We start from the raw sequence: 23,565 nt of genomic DNA, 5'->3' as shown, positions 1-23,565 counted from the left end.
GTCCTTAATTATCAAAATATAAGATGATAAGAAAATCTGGTTATATATCTAAAGTTGGCTAAAGACAAATTGTGAAGTGTGTGGATTGCTTTAAAGTTGCCTTATAGAAGATAAATGTTTGGTATTTTAATTTAGTCACAGTTATTAGTACTTTATTTGCATCTTGAATATATGTAAATAAAAGTACATGAGTCAGTTTGTAGGACACTTCTGGGAGAGGTTCCCAGGTACCCACAGACTGGAGACAAAGACCAGCTCATCATGTCCTCTCTTGCCCCACCCTCTTCCACTTTTCATTCTTCAGTTCCACCAGTATTTATTGAATGCTTACTGGGTATTAGGCACATGGTTGGTGATAGGGATTTAGTCAATACAGACTAGACAGTTTCTCCGTTATGGTGCTTACAAATAATAATATCCAAATAAATGTAAAATTACAATTATAATAAGAGCTACAAAGATGAAGTATTAATGCATAGTACCAAAGAATGTAAAATAAACAGAATTGATCAGGTCAGGGAGTAAGGGACATCTATTCTTTGGTCTCAACTATTCAACCTTCTAAGGACTGGGTAGTCAGAAATTTGGTTAACTGAATTCTATAAAAGTAATATTCTAGGTTCCAGACTCTAGCTCTGTTAAGATGATGCATGCTGAACTAAATTATGTGTGTTTTGCAGTCTTTCATTCAGTTAATAATAATCAGAAAATTAAGCAGATTACTGAATCTAGAAAGAACTCCTATTTGAAAAAACCACTTGCTTTTTTTCTCATCCTTCTCCATTCTCATTTAAGAAATATCCATTATAGGGACTTCCCTGGCAGTCCAGTTGTTAATACTTCACCTTCCATTGCAGAGGGTGCTGGTTCCATCCCTGGCCGGGGAGCTGAGATCCCACATGCCTTGTGGCCAACAAACCAAAGCATAAAACAGAAGCAATATTGTAACAAATTCAATAAAGACTTTAACAATAGTCCACATCAAAAAAAATCTTTAAAATAAAAAGAAATATCCATGATGTTTTTCTTGATCCTTCTGGAATATTCTTTCTAAAACAATTAGGTTCTCCCAATTTACATTTCATAACTTGTACATAGTTTTAAAAAGTCATCTGAATACTTTATGCATAGTAATTAGAAGTTGTTTCATAGGATTCAGTGACTCCTAGAGATCCTTAGGATTTAGTGAATTTCAAGGTTCCTTAATATCTAAAGGGAAGAGAAATGTGCATCCATTCAGTAGACATATATTGAGTGCCTCTTATGATCTAAGCTATGTGCTGATGATACAGAGATAAATTTTTACCCAGTTAACAAGAACAAGTTTCTTAAATTAATTCATAAAAATATTGATAAATATTGTCTTCTTTCCTTCTTCCTTCTCTGTAAAGCTTTGCTTGATATAATCACAGGAATTCTCTTTTATAAACATTTTATTTATGCAACAAATATTTATAGAGCTTCTATTTTGGATCAAGCAGTGTGCTGTGTGCTTTACGGTGGCAGACAAGATAGCCAGGATCTCTACCTTTACAAAATATACAGTCAAGTCTGGGGCCAATAAGGAAGATGATATGGGAAAATTATTGAAATGAATTAGTGTTAAAACATTTTGTTTTTTCACACTAGGCATCCTCCTGATTACAAAGGTTTTCCTTGGCCAGAGTGTTCAGGCTCATGATCAGGACTCCATCAGTAAAGCCAACTACCCAATGATTAATTCAGTATTCATTCCTCGAAAATATTTACTAAGTATGTCTGTGATGAAGATAAATCTTTTTTCATCTTTCTGAATACAAAATGTTTTCATTTAATACAGATGTTTACAGTTTAACCTCTACCTAACAAAACTTATTAACTTTTTTATAAAAACCTGTTCCTAGCTACTAATGAACTTCTATATTTCTATTTCCTATTTCAGTGACATTTATATATGTGTGCGTGTAGATATTTTATTTTGTAAAAGTTTGTTTTATGTTTTATATACACAGATATATATATATATATGTATAATATATTATATGTATTTCAAAAAATAGAACCTACCCAACTTTTAACAACAAAAAAGTAATATATTTGTCAAAAACTATATGGCTAAACATTGAATAGAAAAGTGAAAAAGTATGAAAAGGGAAAGGAGATGAATATAACTAAACCCTACTAGTCTGTGTAGTGAAAGGGTGACTAGTATTTATAGAATTAAGAAATTGTCTACAGTGGTGGGAAGATATAAGAGAAAAAAACCTCAATGACATAATATTTGGAACTTACTGAGTTTGTTGTTTATTAATCTATGTAAGGGTGAAAAAATATTAAATATCATTTTGAAGAGTGTTTGTTTTGCTTGTTTTTGTTTTTTATTTTACCCTAGATTCTATCATGGGACAAAGAAACTGTGATTGCAGCATTCGGCAGTACAAGTGGTTTGTCTTTGATCATGACCTTGTTTTGCCTGAATACATCGTAGAATTTGAGTATATTACAGTGGTATGAACTCATTTTTTAAAAATTTTCTTTATTTTTTTGGCTGCGGCGGGTCTTAGTTGCAGCACGCGGAATCATCGTTGAGGCATGCAGGATCTTTCGTTGTGGCACACAGGCTTCTCTCTGTGTGGCACATGGGCTCCGGGCACGAGGGCTCTGTAGCTGTGGTACGTGGGCTTAGTTGCCCCAGGCATGTGGGATCTCCGTTCCCCGACCAGGGATCGAACCCACGTCCCCAGCATTCTATGTTATGGAGACGGCTTCTTTCCTTGAACCGCATTGAACCAACCTCTGCTAGTTTCAAACTTTTCTTCTGCAGTTTCCTCACCTCTCTCAGCCTTCATAGAATTGAAGAGAGTTAGGGCCTTGCTCTGGATTAGGCTTTGGCTTAAGGGAATGTTGTGGCTGGTTTGATCTTCTGTCCAGAGCACTAAATATTTTGCCATATCAGTAATAAGCCTGTTTCACTTTCTTATCATTCATGTGTTCACTGGAATAGTACTTTTAATTTTCTTCAAGAACTTTTCCTTTGCATCCACAGCTTGGCTAACTATTTGGAGCAGGCAGCCTAGCTCTCAGCCTATCTCAGCGTTCAGCATGCCTCCTCTCTAGACTTAGTCATTTCTAGCTTTTGATTTAAAATGAGAGGTATGTGACTCGTCCTTTCACGCGAACACTTAGAGGCCATTGTAAGCTTACTAACTGGCCTTATTTATTCATTTATTTATTTTTGCGGTACGCGGGCCTCCGCACTGCTGTGGCCTCTCCCGTTGCGGAGCTCAGGCTCCGGACGCACAGGCTCAGCGGCCATGGCTCACGGGCCCATCCGCTCCATGGCATGTGGGATCTTCGCGGAACGGAGCACGAACCCGTGTCGTCTGCATCGGCAGGCGGACTCTCAAACCACTGCGCCACGTAGGAAGCCCCTAACTGGCCTTATTTTAAGACTGTCTTGTCTCAGGTAATAGAGAGACCCAAAGAGAGGGAGAGAGACAGGGAAATGGCTGGTCAGTGGAGTAGTCAGAACACACACAACATTTATTAAGTTCACCATCTTATATGAGCATGGTTTGTGGCACCCCAAAACAATTACAAGAGTAACATCACAGATCACAGATCACCATAACATATATAATAATAATGAAAAAGTTTGAAATATGAGAATTACCAAATGTAACACAGAGACATGAAGTGAGCAAAGGCTGTTGGAAAAATAGCACCGATAGACTTGCTTGATGTCTTCAATTTGTAAAAAATGGCAATAAACCAAAACACAATAAAACAAGGTATGCCTATATATAAATATAATATGATTATTCTTTAAAGGACTTAATTTTCAAAACAAATCATTATGACACCAAAATATTTTATCATGCAAATATATTACATGAGTAATATATAACTGTAGTCTCACTGGAAAAGATTCAAACTGTATAGAAGAATATAGAATAAACATGAAAATCTGCTTTCACCTCAATCCCACCACCACTCCCTTTCCTGAAGGCATCCACTGTTAATAGCTTTGTGGGTTTGCTTTCAACCTTTTTTTCTGTGCATTTACACATATGACAACATATACCATTTTACGTAGTAGAGTCAAGTTCTAAGTATTCTGTAAATTTTTTGCCTTTAACAATATGTTTTGGACAAATTTCACTTCAGTACACATAGGTCTATACTTCAGTCTTTTGGTGACTTCATACTATTCAGTAATACTCTGATTTATTTGACTGTTCCCCTGTTGATGAAACATAGGTTGTCTCCAATTTTATTACTACTTAAAACAATATTTCAGTGAGTATCATTGCAGATGCATCTTCCATACAAATATGGAAGTTTTTCTGCAGCACATATTTGTAGAAGAATTGGCTAGTCAAAGGATATATGTGTTTTAATTTTGATAGATTTTGCCAGTACTCTTTACAGAAGTTGAACCATTTTATAAATTTCCAACAGTGTGTGACAGTGCTTGTTTCTTTACATCTTTACCAACACAGGTGTTATCAATCTTTTTGTTTATATCTGATGGCCAAAGAAAAGATATTTTATCCTTTCATGTGCTTATAGATTATTTACAGTTTTATGAATCACCTGTTTTATCCTTTGATCATTTTCTATTGGACTCTATCTTTTTCATATTGATTGGAAAAATCTTTATATGCATTCTAGATGTTAATCCTTTATCTTTTATATATATTGCAAATGTTTTCTGTCACTTGTATTTTCATTTTATTTGTAGCAAAAAAAGTATTTGTCATTTTCATTTGTAACTTACAAGTTAATTTTTAAGAGATCAGATCTCTTCATCTTTTACATTATGGATTCTGAATTTTATGTCTCACTTCATAAGGCTTATATAAATATTCTCCTTTATTTTCTTCCAATACTAATATAGGTTGTTCTAAAAATTTTAGCCTTTTTTTCTTTTTGGCTGTGTTGGGTCTTAGTTGCAGTACACAGAATCTTCGTTGAGGCACATGGGATCTTTTGTTGCGGCACACAGGCTCTTCTTTTGTTGCGGTGTGTGGGCTTCTCACTAGTTGTGGCGTGTGGGTTTTCTCTTCTCTAGTTGTGGTATGCAGGTTTTCTCTTCTCTAGTTGTGGCGTGCGGGTTTTCTCTTCTCTAGTTGTGGTGCGCGGGCTCCAGGGAGCATGGGCTCTGTAGTTGTGGCAGGTGGCTCTCTAGTTGAGGTGCCCAGGCTCAGTAGTTGTGGTGCACGGGCTTAGCTGGCCCCACGGCATATGGGATCTTAGTTCCCCAACCAGGGATCAAACCCACTTCCCCTGCACTGGAAGGCAGATTCTTTACCACTGGACCACCAGGGAAGTACCTAAAACTTTTAGCTTTTTAATTCTATCTAGAAATTGTTTTATTCTCTGTGAGGTTGGGGAGGTCAAATAATTTTATCCTTAAAAATGGACCAAGCATCATCTTTTTTACTCTATTTTGAAATATTAGCTATCATTAAAATTATTTTCATATATAAGTGGTCTATTTATAGATTCTTCTATTTCTGTTCCATTGATCTCTCTGTCTAATCTTGGACACCTACCACATTATTTTGGTTATTACAACCTGATGATATGTTTTGATATGTGATAGGGCAAATTCTCTTCCCCTGTCCCCACTTATGTATATTTTTTTAATTCTTGGCTATTCTTGAACATTTTCCTTTCCAAATAAAATTTAGAAACAGTTTGTTAAGTTCTATTTAAAAGTCCTATTAGGATTTGATTGTGATTGTATTGAATTTAAATTTAATTTGGGGCAAACTGACTACTTTGTAGTATTGGGCCTCTCATCCAGGAACATGATAAGTTATTCCATTTACTCAAGTCCTCTCCAACATTTTCCTTTATATACGTCTTAAACATTTCTTGTTAAGTATAGTTCTGGGCATTTATATTTTATATTGTTATGAAGCGGATTGTATCAGTCAAATATGCTTTCAGCAAAAGACACAGAAATCCAAACAAACAGAAAACAGAATAACTGAAATAACAAGAAGTAGTGAGGCCAAGTCCCTGGCTGTTGTGACTGACTTCAGTGATGTCGGCAAAGACCTCCATCATCCTTCTGCTTTGCCACTTCATGAACTCTTTTAATCGGAATATGCAGTTCTTTCGTCACCTCTGGGAAGTTTCTTTCTCTTAATTCCTTGATCATTTCTTCTCTTCCATTCTCTGTTAAGCCCTCTGGAACCTCTGTTTGTTAAACATTGGACATTCTGAACTGATCCTGCATGTATTTTAATTTTTTTTCTCTTGCATTTACATTTCTGTTTTTAAATTCTGTGCTCTGGAAGATGTCCTCAATATTAGCTTCCACTTGCTAATTTGATTTGCTGTCATATCCATTTGCTTTCTCAGAACGTTTATTGAATATTTTCTATTTCACTAATTGTTTTTACTTTGACTTCAAAGCATTTACCCTATTCTTTTCTATAGCAGCCTATTCTTTTATAGATGCTTTGTTCTCCCAGATTTTAAAAAATTCTCTTATGGGGACTTCCCTGGTGGTCCAGTGAGTAAGACTCCATGCTCCCAACACAGGAGGCCCAGGTTCGATCCCTGGTTGGGGAACTAGATCCCCCATGCCTGCTGCAACTGAGAGTTTGTGTGCCGCAACTAAAAATCCCGCATGCCGCAATGAAGATCCCACATGCTGCAACTAGGACCTGGTGCAGCCAAAATAAATAAATAAATATAAAATGAAAAAGTAAAAGAAAAAATTCTCTTAGGGACCATTTTGGTTTTTTCTAGACCCATTTCTGTTTGTTCATGTCGTTTTTGCCCATTCATCCACAGTTCTTATGATAATTACTTAGTTGCCTGATAATTACCTAGAGCATCCTCCTGCTATTTTACTTGTTCACTCTGAACGTCAAGTTTCTTGGGATCTGCTCTTTGAAGTGGTTATCTCCTGCGCATATTTTGGCTGCAGGTTACATTTCTGCTCCTATTTGTCTGTCAGTTCAGTACCTTCTGATTTATATCTCACAATTTTTAGTCTTTTGTTGGTACCCTCTCCACTGTTATAAAATATTTTTAACTTGTCTTTTGCTAGTTTTAGGGAATTTTCAGCAGGAGGACACACCCATTCTTAGCCCACAATTTTAATCTACTCTCATAGATTTCCTAATGTGATACTCATCATAGATATTACTATATAACAGGAACAAAAGTTAATTCATCTTTCCTACATAGCCTATTTCTTTTTCAAAATGATAAATACAGCAACCAAATTTTCAACATTTTTAATAAATTTTTTAGGTCAAGCCTCACTCTTTATTTTCTGCATTCAACAATGTTATCCTAGAAGAGAGCAAAAAAAATTCAGAAGGATCAGTATTGTCCCAGGATTTGAAATTTGATGATGAAGTTATAAAAATGGATCCCAGGATCAAGCCCAGACCAAAACTTACTCGCTTGGATGATAAAACAATACTTTCCCTTGCCAAGACTAGCATTTACAGTCATATTGTGGTGAGTATTAAAATTTGGGGACATGAACCTTGAATTTGGTCAGAATCTATCGCATGAAATCTAAAGATATTAAACCACCTATCTGATGATGCCAGGCAGCATGCTTTCCATGCCAGGCATGCTTAAAAGTGCCCAGCCCTTTTCTTCTACTGATCAGTGTTGTCCAGTAGTAATATAATATGAACCACATACGTAATTTTGAATTTTCTATTAGCCACATTTTTAAAGATTTTTAAAATTAAAAGGTAAGATTAATTTTAATAATATATTATAGTTAACTCAATATATCCCGAATATTATCATTTCAACATACAGGCAATATGAAGATTCATTAACAGATAGTTTCATGCTAAGTCTCTGAAACCTGGAGCATATTTTACACTCACAGTACATCTCAGTTCACAGTTCAAGTGCTCAATAGCCCCACGTGGCTAGGGGCTATCATAGAGGACAGTGGAGGTCTAGAGGTAGCCTTGTAATTTGCAAGGAATTTCATTCCTGAATAACAAATAAACTCTCTTTAACTGATTAAGATAGTAAGTTTCAAAACAGTTTCCAGGACCAATCAACATAGAATACAGGAGTTTTATCTTTACAAAATTAATCAACAGAATTTGAGTAACTTATTGAAGCAACTTACTTTACACTGAGGAAATTCTATTGAGATATTAAGCCTCCCTCTATATCTTGACTCTCAATCTGTCCATTTCAAATCTGCTACCGTTCTGTCCAAACTCCCTTTATCTCCGACCTAGACTACTTCCATAGGGCTACTACACAACTCCAGGAGGCACCATGCACATTGTATTCTGTTAATGTGCTCTTTGGATGCCATTCACTATATAACTTGACTATAACTCAATACAAGGTGTGTGTGTCTGTGTGTTGGGGGCTGGGGAGGTACATGCCTACTAGAGCTATGCAAAAGAGGCCTTGTCCTGCTTCCGCTTTAAGGCCACAACCCATTCTCCATGTTGAAGCGAGAGGAGTCTTTTCAAATAGCAAGTCTGATTTGTCACCCCTCACTACTCCTATTTGAAATGCTCAAATGATTTTCCATTGTTTTAAAAATAAAACCAGAGTCCTTAATATGGCCTATAAGGTTTTGCATGACCTGGTTCCTGGCCTGTCTATCCACACTCTTCTCATATTACCCTCCCTTTAGCAATCTGTGCTCAGCCTCCTTCTTGTTTTTTAATGTACCCTGTTTGCAGCCACACAGAGCCTCTGCACTTGTACTGTACTCCTGCACTGTACTCCTGCATGGAATGTTCTCCCCTGACCCCGTTTCTCCTAGTTAACTCCCACACATATTTTTGATCTATACTTTAGCATTAAATCCTCTTACCTCTAGGTCTAGTTAAGAATCTAAGTAAGATTCCTTTGTCATATGCCTTCCTAAACTATAAATTCCACAAGGGCAGAGATTAGGCTGTTCTTAGTCATTTATATTCCCAGCATGAGGGCAAAAATATAAGATTGTACAGTGTACATTGAACAAAAGGGACACACCTAAGGGGCAACTTTCAAATAAGAGTAGTATATTTACTACAACAATTTTTTGATGACTGTTGGTAAAATTTCTTTTACTAACAAAATCAGCCTATTGTAACAATTTTCTAAAAGCTGGAAAATAAAGGCATCTTGAGGTAAGGATGCCTTTTTCTAATTTACTCATAAACACTGAGTGGACTAGCATCAACTCTGCCATTATCTAGCACAATACCTAGCACACATGAGATACTCATTAGTTACTTGTTTTAAAACAGAATGTCTTGAGTGGTTCTTAACAAAGAAAGTGGGTTGTTTACTTGAACCTGCAGAAGTAGTAAACAAATTGATATTAACTGATAAATTGATAAGAATACTTAAGAAGACAAATTATTCTTACATGACGCTATCTTTCTATGCATGCACTGAAAGCTAAGGTACAGATAAAAATTCTGAAATGATTTTTATCTTGAAAGTCAATTACTTTGCTCCATCGTTACATTTCTAAATCCATTGTTTATGATGACAGTTTTTTCTCAAGTGATTGTGTGAAACAGAAAGTAAAAAATATTTTTTAAAATAATAAGTGAGGTCAACAGTTTTCAGTCTGCTTCTAAAAATATTTGAAACACTTTTTTAAGAAAGTTTATGGGATTGCGTTGGTTAAACTGTGTTAGCATCATCCACCAAATCTTCAAGTCTAGGAGACTGTCGTTACCTTAGAGGATTATTATTAGAGAGGAAGGAAAACTTCATAACATGATGGCAATATCACCACCTTTATCATAAGTGTGCAGTATACTTATTACAGGAGCAGTCTTCCAGCTGACAGCATGGAAAAATTGTTTCTGAACTATATTGTCAAGATTTCATATTTGAGTAATGAATTCTTGATAATAAAGCTTCAGTAATGAAAGGTTTAATAAATGAATGCGCTCTGATTGGACTGAGCTTATAGAACATGTATTCCTATAGATTTAAAGGGATTAAATAAAAGTTTAAAAAAAAAACAGCACCAGAAGGTAGGTCTTTTTTATTATCTTTGGTTTGTGATAAGAAACAGAGGAGAGTTAAGACTTCAGAACACCTTGGGCAGCTTGTGACCTCCACCTGACTGTATTAATTTGGTCAACACGCATAACATAAGAATGGAGGGGCTTTTTCATATTAAATTTGCCTATGTTGCTTAAAAGCCAGCAAATTTTCTAGGGTTTCCAGTAAGAATACTAGATATTAGAAGAAGGATATTTAGATATCACACCCTTTGTTCTCCCTTCTTTGTGCCGTTACTGTAAGAGAAACTGAGGGGAGGGTACATACCTCTTATTTTCTTTTCAGTTATCCCCACCAGGTCGAGTTTCATGAGGACATCTATAAAAATAAATAAAATATGTAGAAATAAAAAACCCAGAGTAACATAATTTTATATTCTCTTACAGCACAATTAAATACTGAAACTTAGAGTTGTCAGTTATGTCTGGCTTTTGTACTGGTTTACTCATTTAGCATTTACTGAGATTTGCTGTATTTTAGGCAATGAAATAAGTATTGGGGGTTCAATGAATAAGTTATTTTCCCTGCCCCAAGGATATTATTTCAGTGGAGGAGACAGATATGGAAACAAATACAGGAAGTTTGGAGTTGCTGGGAGAGGTCCACAGAAAGAGGTGGGTTTTTTGTGGATTTTTGAAGGATATGAGAGATTTCATTGTTTTTGTCTTCCAAGCAGAGGAAATACTTTATCTGTAAGCACATGGTTTTGAAAGATCCTGGTGTCTTCAGGGAACACTGAGGAATTCAGTGTGACTAGAACATAGGGTGTGTGACAGTGGAAGTATAGGTGTAGGTTGGAATACAAAGAAGATACATGAGGCTGTGGATGGAAGAGTAAGAGGTTATAGCCACATCGGGATGGATTTCAGAAGGCAGATTTATAAGTTTACATTCTTTTGTTTAGGGAATAGGCTCTCTGTTTTTAAAGACCCTAACTTTGATAGCTTGTGTTTAGATTTAACTGTGGTCAGACTGGTGGTATAGAAATCCAGTAGAAACTATTGTAGTAGTCCAAAGGACAAATAATAGTCTGAACTAAGGCACTGTAGTGGTGATGGTATGGAGCGGTTGATTTAAGAAACATTTCTAGAATCAAATGTATATAGAAAAGAGGGGAAATGGATGATCAACAATATCTGTTAGATGGTGAAACTCTTAATCAGGATTGAAAATATGGACTGCCAAGCAGATAAGAGAAGATGATGAATTCAATTGTGAACATGTTAAGTGTAAGTTATCTGTAGAATCTGTCATGTGTGACCTGTAAACTAGTCTGCATAAATTGGCCCTTCTTAATTTTAGCAAAGTTTTGATAACTATTTGACATTCAATTGTTTCTCCCTGCCAGGAATTTAGTTATGTCCACAGTATAATAGGGTATAAGATGGTGGTGGTAAGTGAAGAGGGTTGGGAGGTAGATACCTGATTTTATCATGATACCCATTTGTTGTGAATAAGGTGGTCAATTATATTGACATTTTCTTGTGCCACTATTTATTTTGTAGACTATACATAAATCTTCATTTGATACCATTAACAATGGTATAGTTTAAAGAGAAAAATTATGTAGACATCAGGGTTTCCCCTAAATATAAAAATATAGTAACATTCTTTTTTTTTTTTTTTTTTTTTTTGTGGTACGCGGGCCTCTCACTGTTGTGGCTTCTCCCGTTGCGGAGCACAGGCTCCGGACGCGCTGGCTCAGCAGCCATGGCTCACGGGCCCAGCTGCTCCACGGCATGTGGGATCTTCCCAGACCGGGGCACAAACCCGTGTCCGCTGCATCGGCAGGCGAACTTTCAACCACTGCGCCACCAGGGAAGCCCATAACATTCATTTTTATACAGCCCAGGATCAAATGGGCAGGGAAAATCTGGGCCAAATTCTGATGTAGAAACTGTCTTAGACACTCTCCCAATTCCTTCTTTGATGTTGTGTCTCCCACTTTAACACCCTCAGCCTTTCTTCCTTAGTCCAGTGCCCTCATATGGTTTCCTGTAATCAGGATGTATCCTTGCCATCCTTTTTCTTGCGAGGCGACCTAGCCAATACCCAAAATCTTTAGGGCCTACACTGTTCACTAGCCTGAGAAATAGGTCTGCCCTAATGAATATCACAACAAAATATTTAGCCATTTTCTAAAAAGAATTTCATGCCGATTATTGATAAACTTAGAGCAAGTGGAAGATCAAATTAATCAAGAACCAGATGCAATGCTGCTATTAGAAACTATACCTTTTAAAATCATATTATAAAATCAGACTATACTTTCAAAATTATATTTTTTTCTCATTGGCTCTCTCTTAATGTTATTTAAATAGCTATAATTAGGATATAATCTGTCTTGTTTTTTATTTACATTTTATTTTACTTCAGAGTCTGAATTTACATGGAAACAGCTTGAGTAAATTGAGAGATCTCTCCAAGTTAACAGGACTTCGAAAACTTAATATCAGCTTTAATGAATTTACTTGTTTAGATGATATATACCACCTGGTAAGAACTGTCTTTTTGAAATTATTTAAGTAAAATAAAATTATTAATTTAATGAATAAATTATTTTTGTAATTTAGACCTCATATATACCATATTAACAGCCCAATTCAGGAACAAAACATACATAAACTATATATATAGTATGTTACTTTCTCTAAAATAGGCCTTAGATTTAGATTCTGTTTACAAACCAAATATACACCTGTGGCCATATCTGATTTCTAACTACTTGAAAATAAATGTAAAATTACTCCAGACCTGTTTTTAAAATGGCATTTATAAAGTGTCATTTCCAATTTCTTCTGCTCTTTTTTTCTCACTCTTTTTTTTTCTCCTTATTGTGAGTCTTTATTTCTTCTTCACTTTCTAGTTTACCACTTCACAGCTAATGTTGTCAAGTCTTCCCATCTGTTCATTATCCATATGGTTAGTTCTCTTTCTCTCTGCCTTGTCCTTTCTACCCTCATCACACACATAGATCTTGTTTGATTTGTGTTTGCCTTCTTATAAATCAAGGACAAATACAGTAATACACATGTACACCCACGTATGGATCTTATCTGGCTTTTGTTTTCCCTGTTATATGTCATATAACAAAAATAATTACATATGGGTTCCAGAACTCCAACCCAGCATCCCCTGTTTCCATAGGTCCCAAGTCACTGACATACATTTTCAGAATATATCATCATTCTCAGGTCTTGCTCATTCTCTATCTCCTTGCAACCATGTCAAGGCCCTTGTACTGCTACTTCTGCGACTATGGTGAGAGTTGCTGCTTTGCTTATTGGCCTTAGATTTTAGTATTAAACCCTCTTCCTTTTTTCTTTTACTAAGCCAAAGTCCTTTTTTTTAAATTGAGGTAACATTGGTTTATGACATTATATAAGTTTATAAAAGTGTGTACAATATTATATTTCAACTTCTGTATATACTACAGTGCTCTCACCACCAAAAGTTTAGTTTCTATGTATCACCATACAGTTGACCACCTTTACCCATTTTGCCCTCCCTCCACCCTACTTCCCCTCTGGTAATCACTACTGTGTTCCTTTTATCTATATGTTTGTTTTTATTTTGTTTGGTTTGTTCATTTATTTTGGTTTTTTTACTCCACATACAAGTGATATCATACAGTATTTGTCTTTGTCTGACTTATTTCACTTAGCATAATACCCTCCAAGTCCATCCATGTTGTTGAAAATGGCAAGATTTCATCGTTTTTATGTCTGAGTAATATTCCATTGTATATATGTACCACATCTTCTTTATCCATTCATCTGTTGATGGACAATTGGGTTGCTTCCATATCTTGGCAATTGTAAATAATGATGCTATGAACATAGGGGTGCATATTTTGAATTAGTGTTTTTTGTACTCTTCAGATAAATAGAAGTAGAAAAGCTGGATCATATGGTGGTTCTATTCTTAATTTTTGAGGAATCTCCATACTGTTTTTCATAGTGGCTGCACCAATTTACATTCTCACCAACAGTGTATGAGGGTTTACTTTTCTCCACATCCTCTTTTTAATTCTTGCCTTTTTGATAATAGCTATTCTAATAGGCATGAGGTGATATCTCGTGGTTTTGATTTGTGTTCCCCTAATAATTAGTGATGAACATCTTTTCATGCACCTGTTGGCCATCTGTGTGTCTTCTTTGGAAAAAGCTCCTGTGCCCATTTTTAAAATTGGGTTGTTTGGGGTTTTTTTGTTGTTGAGGTGAACGAGTTTTTTAATGTATTTTGGATATCAGCCCCTTATCAGATATATGATTTGCAAATATCTTCTCCAATTCAGTAGGTTGTCCTTTCATTTTGTTGATGGTTTCCTTTGCTGTACAGAAGCTTTATAGTTTGGTGTAGTCCCATTTGTTTATTTTTGCTTTTGTTTAGGAGACATATCTAGAAAGACATTGCTAAGACCAACATAAAAGAGCATACTGCCTATATTTCTTCTAGGAATTTTAATGGTGTTGTGAAACTGGACGGCCACATGCAAAATGGATTAAGGACTTAACTGCAAGGCCAAAGTCCTTTTTAATAGAATTCCCTTGGGTTTGGTATGCAACTGAGGAAAGAAGGTAGTTTAATAGAGGTCCCAGGACTATATATAAATTTTGGGCATTTTTGTTTAATTTTCTTCTAATGATTTGCTTGCAGTTCCAAAGGTTATAATAAGCATTATAATTTTGCTTAGGCACAGATTTAAAGACTAAACTCTTAAGTCATGCAAGGTGAGTGAGCTTAGCCAGCTGCCCAGCATGTATTTGCAATGTAGTTTTGTTGTTCTTTAATACAAAGATTTCTTTCATCATCATAGCCTCACAGCCTGCTTATTGGATGACTATTACCACAGTTATTTTACAGGTAAGGGAACTGGACAAATTTTATGCCCAAGTGGTATTTTCAAATTTTAGAACTAGTAAAGGTAGCTAGCTAGATATAGACCCCTCAGACATTAAGAATCCAGTGTATAAACATGTTTCTAAAAATGACTGTAAGGATCTTCGGATGTTCAGAGAGAGGAGATACTGTATGTAAAATAAAACACGGATACTGAAAACTACATACTACAAACAAGTGGTTTAGTAAATTATTATAAGGTGAACATGCTTGTTAACTAGCGTCCAGGTCAAGAAATAAAACTTTGCCACCTACAGCATAAACCCCTTCTATATGCCCCATTCCTTCAAGAAATCATTATCCTGACTGCTAATAGTTATCCTCTCCCTGCTCTTTTCCCCCTATAGTTCCATCACCCCAAATGTGTATCCCTAGCACAGAAATTTGGTTTTCCCTTTTTTTTTTAAATGTACTGTATTTTTAAAGTCTCTTTTAAGTTTCCCTTCTATCCCCTTCTGCTCCCCACTGTTTATCTGTAGAAATACTTGGACCTTCAAAACCAGAGTTTACCACAGTCCAGACCCTGCCAATTTGCTTACCTATGATACACCCTACATGCCCTCCACCCTCCAGATTTTCTACAAATTGGCAACTGGATCCAGAGATTGGATCAGACTCTGGTTCCATTCCTCTGGCGAGACTACAGGGACACATAATGTCTAGTTGTCTCACTTTTCTGATTCTAGGAGCCATTATTAATGCCTGTATCTTTTAATTCATTGGAGATTACAAAATAGCAACATTCTTATTCTAGAATTTCTTTTTCATTTATTAATTGGAACACTTTTACATAGAGACGTTTCCCCTTATCTATTATTTGGATACCCAGTAGGACTATTCATATAGAAAATGCAGAATAGATGTTTATTTGCTTTTATTTACCAACTTTGAAGATAATGAATTAGTTCCTTACGAATTCCCAAAGATAAGCAATACTTTTTTAGTTTTAATATCATTAGGAATGCAAGGACTTAAACATATTTGATGATATTCAATTTACTGCAATTACTATCATGATTGAAGCTCAAATTTTCTCATCCTTAGCCAGTGGAAGCATCATAAGGTTAGCTCCTTTTGCCATGACCCTAGTAGTCTGTGATAGCTTCTTTGCCACCTGGTATGAAAGATGTTCCATACACATTTTATGTATTTTTCTGTTGCAGACATGGGATCAACTATTTCTTCAAGGAGCCCTGGTTTCTTTTAGAGAAGTGGTATTTAAGGGCCACAATCTGGGTTGGTAATTGTTTCTAGGTCTTTCCATTGGACAGAATTTGTTGTGGGGGAGGGGTGTGTGTGTGTGTGTGTGTGTGTGTGTGTGTGTGTGTGTGTGGTATATGTGCAAGTAAAACTAACCTCATGAATTTATATTGATGCTTCCAATTCGAATTTAAGACTGCAAATCATTTAACTTAACCTTTCTCTGTTACTTACATCTATATCTTTTTTTCCCACACCAATAATCCTGATTCTCAGAGATACAAGGTGATAGAATTAGGATATTTAATAATCACTCATTTGTTTTATCCTCTATTACACACACAAAAGTCTCAGAATGATAGCGCTAATACTCTCATCAACATGTTACTGGAAAGATTTTTTTAAAATTTTGTGTATGTTCTTTTCATTCTTCTCTATTTTAAAAAATAATTAAAATTATCATACTATATCTACTTTGTTAGAGCATGTAGCCCTTACATTCTGTACACTCTCCCTTTTAGTTCATTGGTAATTGTGTATTTAATTCTTATCACCAGTTCTTAGGGTGGTATCAAACATTTTGATTGTCTGAAAAATATTCTATTATAGATTCCTCAGGAAGGGCTTATGGAAACAGTATCCCTTCGGTTACTGAATGTTGATAATAATTTATCTATGTCCTTTATACTTGAAAGGCAGTTTTGTTAGATATAAAATCCTTGGCTCACAATTTCTTTTCTTGGGCATCTTGAATGTTATTTCATTTTCTTCTGGCATAAAGTGTTGCGGTAGAAAAGTCTGATGAGAATGTATAATTTTTTCCCTTGTAAGTCACAGGCTTCGTTGTTCCGGGTCAATATTTCGTATTCACAGTATGCTTTTCCAAAATGTAGATTAAAATCATTTTTTCTTTTATTTTTTTGAACTGGAGGTTTTTAGCAATTTTTCTGTTTCCTTTCTTTGGTTCTCTTCTTTAGGAACTCCCATTATCCATATGTTGAGTCTTTACCTATCTTCACTATTTGTCACTTTCTCTTGAGTCCTTTTTATCTCTCCATTTAGATTTTAAATTGATTTGATTTTTTAAATTTTCATCTTTTTCACCTTCTATTTATCTTAAGGCATTATTTGTTGTGTTTACGTCTTTTGTCTTTGACTAGTTTAATCTTCATTTCTGAAATGCTTTTATTATTTTATTTCGAATTCTTTTCTGGGTTCTTTCATCTCATTTCTGAGTTTTTCTAATCCAGATTTATGTTGTTATTTTGTATCTTGTATCATTCTTAAATCTTTTTGCTTTTTCTGAAATAATAGGTTTATGGTTATGATATGTTTCTTGGGCATATATTTCTGGTATACTTTTATTGCCTGCAGCAATATAGCAATATTTCTCTCTCTCTGTCTTACACACACACACACACACACACACACACACACACACACACACACGCACACAGCTTTATCTGGGATTTGACCTTAATACTTTTTTGCTGCTCATTTTCCAGTGAAATTAGTTCTTAACTTTTAAAACAAAAGTGGGGTTTGGGAAAGCTTTTCTAATTTCACAGATCTCCCTCTTCTGCTGTTTATATGTACTGTTTAAAAACTGTAGCACTTACTTTCTGAAATTTCCTGGCTCTATTCCCTTCTTCCACTTCAGTTTGAACTTTCTCTTTTATTTGCCTTTTTTGTCCTTATCCTGTTTAATTTTTATTTAGCCCAGCAGTTTCTTCTCCAAGAAAGATTCAGTTCTGTAAGGGGGCCCGGGTGGGGCAGTTTGAAGATTCGTAGGGGCTAGACTGCTCCATCCCCTTCAGACCTTTTTACTGTAGGTCCCATGCACTCACCTGGTATCAAAGAGGGCAAAACTCCTCCCACTTTCAACTGCTGTATTCAGTTGGCCCTCATACCTTCCACTGAATATTGGTTGGCTATTTTGGGGCTCTCTTATTCTCAGGTCCCTCAGAGGCTGCCCTGATGCTTCCTTCTTCCTCTCACATAGACCTGGACACCATGTAGGTCTTGTGGTTGTTGTTGGTTTATCCCCACCAACTTCTTTGAGACTTATGGGGCTACCTTGTTATGTAGCTTTGTTATAAATGTTGTCCATAGAATTTTGGTTTTATTTTTAACTCTCTTTTTATGTGGGGATTCAGAGAGATTGAACACCTATGCTGCATAGGCTCTATATTCTACAGTAATCTACTTTGTATGTGTGTTTAATATTAATTATATTTATCTCAGCATCATAAAAGGCTATGATCTAATTTAATCACTCACCTATTATTCCTATTGTCTTCTAAGTTTTTTAATTTGCCTCTCATTTTTACTATCATTTTCCTTAAGTGTGTCTCTAACATGGAGAGTTTCCATACCCATCTTGCATGCTAGGCATTAGTTATACTAGGTTGCAGAAAGCAAACATATTGTTACTATGTGTTCATCACCCTGGCCTTGCCTTGTGAGTCAAAATACCCAATCTGTGACTGTTTATATAATGAAAGACCTGGGCTTCATAAATGGTGGAAATACACTATATAGTTTTTGTAGAGTTTTTAAAAATCTAAATAAGATATCCACATAAGGTAAATTGAAAGGGCATAAGCTGTATGCCTGTCATTCACTCACCTGAACTATCAGAAAAGGAGAGTATCCAAGCAAAATGAATAGGAACAGATTTATTTTTCTCTGAAAATAGTTACACCATAGTCAGAATTGGCCAAGGAAAGACAAATATGTATGGCTATCTGCAACTTTTATAGATTATGGGCCTAATTTTTTATGGAAATAGTACTTCTGTCTTATCTTTTCCAATGAGAAATTTATTGTTAAAGTGTTTCTAATGCCTTGAGACAGCTAATCTACATTTAGAGATTGAACTATTACCCCTAAAATATTTTAAAGAGGTCTTGTGGGTTTTAATTTTTGTAAGTTGGGCTACATTGTACTGTAACTTACAAAAGATTTAAACTGAAGCACAAGAAATGTTAAAACACAAAACTCTGCTACAAAACTGAAAATATTATTCCTTGAATATTTATGGAGTGTATGGAGTCTGTTTTATATTCTGGGAATATAAAAAAGTGAAGATCCCACCCCTATTTTCAAGGAAAGAAGGCAGTTATCTTTATATGATGAATGATTCACAAATGCTAGTCTGCATGCGAGTGCCGGAATTTGGGACAAGTTTTTAACCACTTTTTGATGAAAAATAGGAGAAGATGGGCCATATAGTAAATTTTTATAAATCTAAATTAATTTAATTTAAAATACTGTTCTAAGATTATATCCTTAATACTTTTTTACTGCCAAATATCCTTTTGTTCAAGAAATTATAATCATAGTAAATTATAGGATTTATTTTTACTATGCTTACTTATGGAGATTAAAAAGTCAGTAACACTATTTGATTTCCAGAAATTTTTTAGATTTTAATGATCTGAACACTCAACTCTTGAAACCTGAGTCACTATAATAGATGCTATTCCAACAATATGAACTATGCGTTATATAAGCAGTGACTAATTCTATGGTGAATTCAAACAATTGTTTGTTTTAAACTGTAAAGAAATCAAGTTTATTTTTAATTTATAGTAATATTATTTTTATTTTAAAAAATATGTTGCAAAATGTTTTCTTCAAGTACTCTTTATCTCTTTCTTGTTCTGGGTCTGAGTTCGTATATACTTTAAAAGAAAATTTTGTTTGCAACAAATAGAAGTAACAAATTAAAGTCTTAAAGACTTCTTACAAATATGTAAAATAAAGATCTGAATATATAAATGGCCAAAGATGAGAAACACAACAAACAAACAAACAAAATTTTTAAATGTCTAATATAAACACATGGAAAAGATGTGCAACTTCACTGATAATAATATAAATTAAAATAAGGCGGGTGGGTTGGTGGGTATTTAAGGAAACGAGCATTCTCAAATTCCATTGCTGGAAGAAAAAACTGGTACAAACTTCCTTAAAACTATTTGGCAACATTTATCAAGAGTCTTAACAATACAGAAATCCATAAAACCAGTAATCTTATTCCTAAAAACCTTTTCTGAAAGTATATTGGCGTCTCGGTTAAAGTATTATGACCACGGACATTTGTTGCAGTGTTGACAACAATTAGAAGCCACATAATTGTCCATAATGAAATGTTTAAAACAATACTAATAATTCACATATTAGAATACTATGCAATCATGAAAAATCATTTTTAAAAATAAATTTATTTATTTAGTTTTGGTGGCATTGGGCCTTGGTTGCTGTGCGCAGGCTTTCTCTAGTTGCGGCGAGCAGGGCCTACTCTTCATTGCAGTGCGTGGGCTTCTCACTGCAGTGGCCTCTCTTGTCATGGAGCATGGGCTCTAGGTGCATGGGCTTCTGTAGTTGTGGCATGTGGGCTCAGTAGTTGTGGCTCGTGGGCTCTAGACTGAAGGCTCAGTAGTTGTGACACATGGGCTTAGTTGCTCCACGGCATGTGGGATCTTCCCAGATCAGGGGTAGAACCCATGTCCCCCACATTGGCAGGCGGACTCTAAACCACTGTGTCACCAGGGAAGCCCCATGAAAAATCATTTTGAAGAATACTTAATGGTGTGTGAATATGTTAGAAGGGTACAAAATTCTATATAACAGAATAATATGTTTTATATAAGAAAAAATATAGGGCTTCCCTGGTGGCGCAGTGGTTGAGAGTCTGCCTGCCAATGCAAGGGACACGGGTTCGTGCCCCAGTCCAGGAGGATCCCACATGCCGCGGAGTGGCTGGGCCCATGAGCCATGGCCGCTGAGCCTGCACGTCCGGAGCCTGTGCTCCACAATGGGAGAGGCCACAGCAGTGAGAGGCCGGCGTACCACAAAAAAAAAAAAAAAATCATGTACTTCTAAAAAAGGAAATTATCGAATGGAATAGATTTAGTTTCTACCTCTGAAGACGAAACTTTTTTAACCAGGCCATGAGTTCAATTGTATAAACTAGAAGCCTAGATATAAGAAATGTAATTCTTTGTTTGTTGGAGACAATTATCTTGCCAGTTTCTCTTTTCCTTCTCCTCCATGAAAACAAACATTGCCACTCTATGTTAAAAGGCTGAAGTGAGAATTAAGAGAAAATGACTAGGAAAATATGTACATTGATACCATTGCTGCAGTATAACTAGTGTTTGGGTTTTCTGTGAGGATTACCAAAAAAGCACGTAAAATACTTAGAGAATCAGAGAGAAAAGAACTATGTAAATACAAACCGTGATCCTTCTAGCATCACTTCTATTTGTATGTGTTGCAGGATAACCTTGAATATTTGGATGCAAGTCATAACCATGTGATAACTCTTGAGGGATTTAGAGGTCTGATGAAACTTAAGCACTTAGACTTGAGCTGGAATCAACTGAAAAAATCTGGCGATGAAATAAATATGTTATGCAAACACACCACAAGCCTTCTCACTCTGGATATTCGACATAATCCATGGCAAAAGGTATGAAACAGAAATGTTTATAAAAAAGCAAACAATCATTTTTATTTCAAAGCTGTTTTCTCACTACTATTCAAGAATAGCCAGAAATAGGCAAACTATCTTTGTCTCGCTAGAATTCCCTTAAGTATTTCATAAGTTGAATTTAGTGTAGTGATCAAGTGAATAGAATGTTACTATAAGAAAAGTCTTTAATTTCACATCAGACTTTTTTTGCAACCTCTAATAGTTTAAGAGTATTGTGGTTTTAAAAGTGTTAGATGTCACTGCCATTTGCACACCTTCAGAGAATTTTCATAGTGCAGTATAGCTCAGCATGCTAGAACCCTACTGTAATGAGGCATAGGAACCAAGAATAATAGAATACAGTGAGAGAAACATACTCTTAAAGGGGGAAAAATTAACAAAAGCATGTTTACTTTTAAATTAACAATAGTATGTTTCTCTCACTGTATTCTATTATTCTTGGTTCCTATGCTTCACATTCCCTGATGAACCTGAATTATAAAGTCTTATTTATGTTCTGTTATAAAAGGAAATTTGATTGAACGCTATTCTTTCTCATCACAAAAATATGTAGATTCATGCTAAGAAATTTCAATATTCAATGATTATACTGAAGAGTATCTCCAAGTATTTAAAATAAGCCCCAAGTTTATAATTTCAAGACTATTCCTTTCCTTGCTTTTCAAAAATGTATATAGACTGTGTTCAACATTTTTAAAAGGGACTAAAGCATGATTGGTTCTTTTAAATTGGCCGTATTACGATGTTTATACTATTGTATTTCTCCTTTTTAGCTCAGTAAAATTGAAGAATATTTTTCTTTTGCCAAATCAGACTTCCAGAATGATCACAGTACAGCTATAGCCCTGTTGCCAAATTAAATGTCAAGAGCTGAAGATCTGTATTGGATCACCCATGGAGCTGACTAGCTAAATGCTGATCTAGATAAGCAGGAAGCACTGCAGTTGTTCTGTGAACACTTTTCACCACAGTCACTTTTCAACAGCTTGTGGGATTTCCTCTCTCCACAAGAGTAGAACTATCCACCTTCAAACAAAAAAGATTAATTCTTAAATATAGTTTAATTTCAACTATTATTTAAAGAATTAAGCCTTTATTTTTAGACAAATATAATAAAGTAGGAGATGCATAATTTGAATTATGTGGGAAGGAACAAAGAACTCCTTTCCATGTCATAGCACATGTAATATTTTGTAAAAATTAACTTTTGGTATTTTTCCCAAGCCAGCCACATTAAGACTGAGTGTTATTGGCAGATTAAAGACTCTTACTCAGTTAGATGGAGTCCTTATTTCTGAAGAAGAAGCAACAGCAGCTAAGAAATTTATTTCTGGGACAAAGATTACTCAGGTTGGATTTTACTGTTTAATATTTCTTGTTCTATTTAGAATATACAAATAATATTTCCCATACTCTTATTTTGTTATTGAGATTTTATATTCTCTCTTAGCATGCTAATAAAAAAATCAGTCTATAACAATCATATCACTTGAATTTTTTTTCTGTTTAAATGTATTCCATTTAAATACCAACTGGTTGTATGGATTCTCATCCCTGCACACTACCCCCAAAATACCTCTAGGGTAACTGTTTTTTTCCTAGTCAACCTGAACTCACCAGAGTCCTTTAGAACCTACATGAAAATAAGCAACTTTCTGTGGATAAGGTAAGCTTCGAGGCCTTGAGAAAGCGTTTAGTAAATTATTTACCTAGTATTGATATTATATGTGTCTGGCTGAAAGAAAACAAAACCTATTAACTTGGGGAAGGGGAAATACCTATATTATCCAGATTAAGAATGCTACTTTGGCCAAAGTAGGTTCAACATCCTAAATATCTCCACTCTAGTTATCTAGCTATTTACTTTTTGTGGAATATTTGAATATTAATTCCTTAATGTAATGTTTAATTTTGTATCTGTTCAAAGTGAAGGAAAGAAACTCTTT

General features: G+C 35.2%; 1 protein-coding gene across 1 annotated transcript in view; it reads left to right on the top strand.

The window, feature by feature from the left end:
• The window catches only part of LRRC9 (leucine rich repeat containing 9), a gene marked incomplete at both ends in the record, with an annotated part of 99,667 nt that overhangs the window by 33,917 nt on the left and 42,185 nt on the right, over positions 1–23,565 (top strand). The window contains 6 exons of the mRNA XM_082845499.1: positions 1,630–1,752; positions 2,372–2,487; positions 7,258–7,470; positions 12,391–12,510; positions 21,404–21,595; positions 22,844–22,969. Coding sequence (XP_082701625.1) covers positions 1,630–1,752; positions 2,372–2,487; positions 7,258–7,470; positions 12,391–12,510; positions 21,404–21,595; positions 22,844–22,969 — 890 coding nt within the window. The remainder of the gene's footprint in view (positions 1–1,629; positions 1,753–2,371; positions 2,488–7,257; positions 7,471–12,390; positions 12,511–21,403; positions 21,596–22,843; positions 22,970–23,565) is intronic.

This window comes from Leucopleurus acutus, assembly GCF_964270905.1.
Source record: "Leucopleurus acutus genome assembly, chromosome: 1".
Taxonomy (NCBI): domain Eukaryota; kingdom Metazoa; phylum Chordata; class Mammalia; order Artiodactyla; family Delphinidae; genus Leucopleurus; species Leucopleurus acutus.
This window is presented reverse-complemented; position numbering and strand designations above follow the sequence as displayed.